Raw genomic sequence first — 7,444 nt, 5'->3', positions numbered from 1 at the left:
CTGAGGTGGATCTAGAGCAGTGATGGCAAACCTTTTAGAGACCAAGTGCCCAAAAACTCCCCCCCTGCCCCTCCCACCCGGCCACCCACCGCCTCCAGGGCCCGCTGCAAATTGCCCAGGTGGCCCAGCAGTGCCATGGCAGCCACACCCTCCGCCCCGTAGCATCAACTGCACATGACGGGGCATGAGGGCGGAGTCTTCTCCCCACTGCCCAGCTGCCATGTCTTTGGCTGTGCTGCTCCACGCAGGCTGCGCTCAGGGGCAAATCTCCTCCCATGGGGAGAGGCGGGGCTGGGGCAATAGTGCACATGCCCACAGAGAGGGCTCTGAGTGTCACTTCTGGTACGTGTGCCATAGGTTCACCACCACTGATCTAGAGATATGAACTACAGTTTTTCCCTCTTACAATAAGTACCCATAGGAATCGTAAGAAGCTGATGGTCACAAAGCAATAGTTATGGTTATGAGACTAAATTAGAACTTTGATTTGAATTACCCAGCTAACTCTTGAGCTTCTAACTCCACAAGAAATTTTTCAGGTGTTTAAAATATGGCACATAAAATTACTGAACTAAAGAATTGACAGAGACTGTTCCATTGAGTCTAACCTCCATACATTCCCAACAGAGGAATAACCAGCCTCTGCTCAAACATATCCAGCAGAGGAGACCATCTCTTTTGGCAGTTGGTTCCATTGCCAAAGTCTTGTTTCCATTAGGAAATTTTACCCTGATGTTCAGTCAGGCCCAATTTGGAAAATGCTGAGGATCTATACAACATCTAATTATATAAAAAGAAATTTGTAACAAGTATTATAACAAGTACTATGCAGTGACCATTCCGATTTGGAAATGTATATATGTATGAACTGAAGTAAGAACTGTTTTCATGTATTTACACCTTAGAATGTTTTTATTCATCCGTGTCATCTGGAATTGCCTGATATTTTCATATATAGAGAAACAATGAGACAAATCTAAGAGTTCACCTTACCACAGATGAATATATCAAAAGAATGTTTAAGGAAATACACTGTGTGCATTTTGTTTATGTTCTGTTCACATAAAAAGATCCCAAGAGACAGTTTACACAAATTGTTCTGTTCCACTTATTGAATTGTTCCTAGATTTACTGTACAAATTCTATACTGGCTGTGGCTGAAGATCCACAGGGGTGGAATCCATACATCCTCTATCTTTAAGAAAAAGAATGCACTAATCAAAAAAATAAATGACATCCATCATGCCACATTTGAAAATCAAGTTCCCTTATTGTGTATAAGATATATAGCCTTCTTTTCTTTTGGATATGACATTTCCTATATTCCCTGTTGAAGTGAGGATGATGGAGCTTACATCCTATGTGACTGCTTCCCCAAGTAAAATTAGCACATTATTCTTTGTTCCCTGAGAAATCTCTGAGACCTGTCCTTAAGCTCAGTATTTCCTCTCTTATTTTAACATCTACATTCATTTGTGTACCATGCTCACTTGTCAAAAATATATATTTCAGCCACTAGTCTAATTAAGCTCACAGCCTTAACAAAAACTCCTCTTTCAGGTATGTATGTTAAAAAGCACTCAAATCCTAATTCCTTATAGAAACATTTTATATCAAGCCAATCTTTGATTATGTAGCAGATATACTGTATCCTGATGCTGATTTATGCAAAAAGAGGACTAGAAAAAAAAAAAAAACAGAATCCAGCTACTATAAAAATTAGTATGAAATGAAAAAAAATATTACAAAGTAATATTTGATACATTTATGCTAAATTTTCATAGTGGGTAGTTAGTAGCAGTGATGTTGTGAAATTGTGACTAGATTTATTACTGGATATGTAGTACTTTCAGCAAGAGCAGACTACAGAGATAATAGCAACCTGTGGGGGCTGAATTATGCTTCAGTCTATTCATGCAATAGGTGGCTTAGAGCAGTGTTTCATCAAATGTGGTCCAGGGCCCTGCCCCCCATCCCAAGACCCTCTCAAGGGTCCTTGAAATCAAAATGATTGGCCAGATATTGAAGTTATTTGCAAGGATTTAAAACAATGATACCCTTCTCGTTGTTTTATTTTTATTTTTTATTTTAATAAATAAAGTAAAAATATTTTATTTATGTTGTTCTCTACTAGATTTAATATTGTCATTTTTACACGATTCAATAAATATTCTATGGATGCATCCACTGCGATTTTTAATGCAGTCAATATTGATAAATATTCTCCTTACACACAAAAACTCTTTTGGGGTCCTCCATAACTTTAAAGATGGGAAGGTGTCCTGAGAGCAAACTTGCAGGATTAATAGGCAGACCATAGAGACCACCATAAAGCTTTAACACTTTCCTGTCAATCCTGCCCCAAATCATTTTCCATCTGATACAGCTTCCTTGGTCTAATAGATGGTCAACCTCACTGGTTGATAATCAAACAAGCTGTGAAGAAAGCAGAAGTCATGCAGAGAGTGGAGAACTACATACACTGCCTATATCAATGTCTCTCAGGTTTTTCAGCTTTTCAATCTATGTTTAATGTGAACCAAATCAGACCTTTTCATGCTCATTAGTTTCAGTCATATTACTTTGTGAAATTCCATGTTTGGTATGCCAAACTGACAGCTGCAGAGGCATCTTCCAGACCTTGTCAGAGTGCAGCCTTCTGTCAGAGAATTCGGGATGCTGGGTTCACCTCACATTGGTGGGTGCCAGGTTCAAAAAGCCTATTCATAAAAGCACCCTCAGCATTTGGTTCTTAAAATGGTGGGTATCTTGAACTGGAAGATTTCTCTAGCTCTTGCAAGGGTAATCAGTTTGTGTTTTATGGAGAAGGTTTTGGTTCATAACTCCTGAAAGTCAGAGTTAAGTGAAGTTGAAAATTACTCAGGACTTTAGTAATCTCATGAATGTTATAAGCCATGGAGAACTAAAAATAATTTCTAAGCAGCCCATTCCCAGCTGTGATAGAAATAGTTTGAGGATGGAAGGAACAACATTCAGAACAAAAGAACAGAGCAAATGAATGTCGGGCACAAATCATGATGGCCGTTCAATATGGTAAGCCTTAAAGAAATGAATGGGAACCGTATGAAAAGAGGATTTATTCTTTGTAGCACAGCTGGAGTTTCAAACTAAGCCTGATTCTAAACTTGTTTTTTTACTTAGGGATTATTTTATATATATTTTAATCTGAAGAAAAGGACCATGTTAATGAACATAGAAAAATATCAGTCATATAAAAATGGGGTTTTGTCTTATGTGCAGATGTTGATTTTTCGGATCACTCTTGCTGGAAAGGTTATATCTTAGCACAGCTGAGAAGTTAATAAAACGTTTAAGAAGTTCATTAAACTACCAATAAAAAATGTCATGACAGAAAAATGACAGGAATTGTTTTATTAATTGTTAGGCTAAGGAAAATGGCCGACCGGTTATAATGTTAACCGAGAAAATAACATACATTTTACATTTTTAAAAGCCATTTACAGTATTAAAATAATAAGCTCTGGCCTCTGGAGGATACAGCTCTTGCAGAATGATTCCATCTTTCAGTTTTTCAAATAAGGTCAAATTATTGTAAAGCTTTCATTACAGTGGGGTAAAGACAAAAATGTGTGGTAAGCAAATGAAATCTGAAGGGTTCCCAGCATACCCCAAAACAGTTTGGTGAGGATGAATGGAAGGGAGATAGATGTGCAACAACATTTCCATTATTTATTAATAGGTGTTTACCATAGAGTTATTTGAGATAACTCTGACTCTACCCTTTTGTCGAGTAGTAGAAATTTAACTGTGTCATGTATCATGAAGTCATTCCTTTGAATGTCCTGTGGTACTAATAGAAAAAAAAGAAGAAAGTATCAGCTTGTTAGGGAAATCACCTTATTTTTGCATACTACAAAAATTCAAGAAAAGTAATGAGGTAAGAATGCACACACACACACACACACACACACACACACACACACACACACACCTTTTTTACTATGCCCTCCCAAATCACAACAATAAAGCTCAGGAAAAGAAATACAGAAGCAACATTTCACTCATGAAATCCCTGGCTATTGTGAAAAGCAGAAAGATTGAACCAGGCCTATTGATTTACAAAGAGAGCTCAATGGAGGTAATAGACAGACTAAAGATAAAGGGGTAAAATTAATTACTTTTGTTTGGCAGGATTAGGACCAAGGAAGTAAGTATTTTAGTCCCATTGCTAATCTTTGTGAAACAAGCTAAACAAATCTAATAACAAAAGTACACAAAACAAGCCCCCAATTTACGAAATGCTGTACAATTGTATAAAAATCCTTGTACTCATCAAATCAGTTGGTCAGTTGTCCCAGAACCATATGCTGTTGTGGTTCTGCAACTCAGTAAACTGGACCTTCTTTCCTAAAGCAGTCTCCATTTTCTTATTCCTGGCTTGGACTGGACCTGAAGATTTTTCTTTCAACAGTAACCTTATATAATAACGCCTCTCTTCAACAAGAAAAATGGTGAAAAAGGGGGAGAGAGCTGAGAACAGAAGTTATGGAAAAAGATGTGAGGCAAAACCCTTTTAAAAAGTATGGGATAAATTTAAATTATTTAGAAATGAATGCTGAGTTAACTATAAAAAGCTGCTGGAAAAAAGAAACACAACCTGACAGCTGGCTACCTTTTTGCTGACTTGAATATTGATGGATTCTGAATTGTAACCCTCCGTTCTAGGTGGCGATTTTGTGTGCGTGTGTGCACATATAAAAATATAATCAGTCACTTGCGATTGTCCACTGTGCTATTTTTCTGTTTCTTTTTAAATTTTCCACTCAGAGAACTTGTATATGCATTTAATAGCAAAATCATACTTCATTGGTGCAATGCTGCTTGAATGACCTCTAGAAAAAAATAGAAAATATTTGATATGTACCTGTAAAGTAAGCAATTATCATATATGTTCAGAAAATTTGACCATGTTCTATTGTTGTTTCAAGGTTCTACGGGTGATAAGAAGACTGCTGGTGGTCTTTCAGGAGGCATTAAAGAAAGTGACCACGTGCCTCTGGAGAACCAGGAAGTCTTCTCCTTAAAAGAAAGAATGGCTTTGTACCAGGCTGCTGCATCTAAAGTAGAGATCAGCAACTCCTCTGCTAATGTAAGAAATATGCTTTTTTGCCTAACAGGTTCATATTATTCATTCAGACAGCTTTTACAGAAAAAGAACAATTACATTTCAGTTTGTCTTTCATTTCTGTGTCCTGTGTCACAAGAGAGGTGGCTTGGTTTCGGTTTGCACTGTTAATTACTGAATTCTTTTTAACCATAAAAAAACGAGTTCTGGAAAACTCATGTTTTTAATAGTTTTTATTGATTGCAATCCTAAAAGCAAGTGCAAAATAAACCCAGTGAGAAAAAAGAGAAATAGAAAGAATAAAAAGTGCAAGAAAAAGGGAAAGGGAAAAATAAGGTAAAAGAAAAAAAATATTTTAAAAAGTGACTTCTGATCTTCATCACAGGTATAAGCAAACTTAATGACTCTTCAGTTGTTTTTCTGGCAAGTTCTTAAACGGCACCTAAAGAAAACTTGCTCTATGTTCAATTAACAATTTGGACAATTTGGTGAGGACAAAAATTGACAGATTGCCCACTCCTCTGCTCAATGTTAAAGCAAAACCTGTTTATACATAATTTGTGAGAGGCTTTAACACAGTGATTCTCAACCTGTGGGTCAGGACCCCATTTGGGGTCGAATGACCATTTCATGGGGGTCACCAAACCATGCTGTCCGCCATTTTTTCCCTTTTCCCTAGCTGTCCTACTCTCTCTTATTGGTGGCCACACCCACTTGGGGGTCACCACAACATGGGGAACTGTATTATGGGGTCACGGCATTAGAAAGGTTGAGAATCACTGCTTTAACATAACTCAATGTAAATAGTTAAAAAAAGGAGTATCCTAATATCATGATCTACCATCATACTCACAAAAGTTGTATTCCTGTTTTCTACCCTATTGAGGTATCTTTGAATAAAGGCCAATTTTATAATAATAATAATAATAATAAAAGTAGAGAAAATTTCAAGATGGCCGTTAACTAAATTCAGAATTTTGTTTTGACACTTTCCCTTCACCCAAAACAAATCTTCCTAAATAGCATACCCAGAATGAAATGCAAATTCTTAGGAGTAAATGGACACAGTGGAGCTATTTGTAGCAGTAAGAATTGATTGCCCTGCTAGGTGGCAGTGCTTAGCTGACCTTGGTTGATCTCAAAAAGTTAAGGAGGGTGAAATAATTCAATTATTTACTGTTGCCAAGAAAATTGTATGAACATATGCATAAAGTCACCATGAATCTAAATTGAATCAAATGAGACTTTACCCTTAAGAACTGACGGTATACCAAGAACTGATAAGAAATATTAAGAAAGACTTAGTACATTTGCTGCTAAGGGATAACAAACACGATTAGGTGATAGACTCTTGAGGCTTGCTCTGAAGGTATAAGTAATTCCAGGAGAGTTCAGGAAAATAAATTGCTCTCTGCAAAGATAATAATGTGGGTCCGAGGTTCATGGCCGTGCACCCATTCGGGTGCCCATTTTCTGCTCAGACATGCTGACGTTCATTCCATCAGAGAAAACATCTCTCAAATTAAACTTTATTTAGCTCCGTGTGAGCATTCACATCTAAGACACATAAAACGATGTTTGGAATCATTTTACTTTGAAACATATTGGGAAAGCTAAAGAAAACAAAGCATGCAAACATCGTCATCCAGAAAAATGGAGCAAACTTTTAAGCAATTCATTTCATAACTCAAGAAGAGTCTTCAGTAAGTTAAATCAAGGGTAGATAAAAGATGTTTTATCCACACAATGCATTGGTTAACTCTGCATGACAAATAAAGTCTAACATTACATAGCTTAGCTCCAGGTACCGATCTAAAGATAATATGGAAATCTCTACCTTTCAATTTGAAGGGTACTCTCCATTCAAACCCAGGGATCCTTTCCCTAATAAATAGTACGAAAACCAAGTTGGATGATGTTTTATGTCGAAGTAATAACTTTGCATAGAAATTGGGGATTTTTAAAATAATCCTCAGTATTTACATTTGAATACCTATAAATACAATTGTTGTAAGGACATAAACTAAAAATATGTAATCTAACTGATGCTGATCCCTAACAATTTTAACAGGGAACTATTAACTGCTACCAAAATAACAGCTGCTTTCAAGCAATATAAAACTCAAATCAAATCAATCAATCAATAATCATCTTACAAATTCCATAGCATATGGAAGCAGAGCATAGCATGGGCTACGACTGATAATAAGAGGTATCATACTGCCAGCCTTTGGAAGGGATTATTTTAATTCAGTATATCCAATTACTTTTCTTCCTGATGCTGTAGGCTCAAAATCTATTAGAAGTAACTTAGTCAACAGAGAAATCCGAACTGTT

The 7,444-nt window shown here is 36.6% G+C and overlaps 1 protein-coding gene across 1 annotated transcript in view; it reads left to right on the top strand.

The window, feature by feature from the left end:
• The first annotated feature begins 4,970 nt into the window (after positions 1 to 4,970).
• XIRP2 (xin actin binding repeat containing 2) overlaps positions 4,971 to 7,444 on the top strand; it is a 72,519-nt gene continuing 70,045 nt past the window's right edge. Inside the window, exon 1 of the mRNA XM_039365404.1 lies at positions 4,971 to 5,131. Within this exon, the coding sequence (XP_039221338.1) occupies positions 5,075 to 5,131 (57 nt within the window). The 5' untranslated portion in view covers positions 4,971 to 5,074. The remainder of the gene's footprint in view (positions 5,132 to 7,444) is intronic.

The sequence above is a fragment of the Crotalus tigris genome, unplaced genomic scaffold (assembly GCF_016545835.1).
Source record: "Crotalus tigris isolate CLP2741 ecotype Arizona unplaced genomic scaffold, ASM1654583v1 scf7180000020074.1721668, whole genome shotgun sequence".
Taxonomy (NCBI): Eukaryota; Metazoa; Chordata; class Lepidosauria; order Squamata; family Viperidae; genus Crotalus; species Crotalus tigris.
This window is presented reverse-complemented; position numbering and strand designations above follow the sequence as displayed.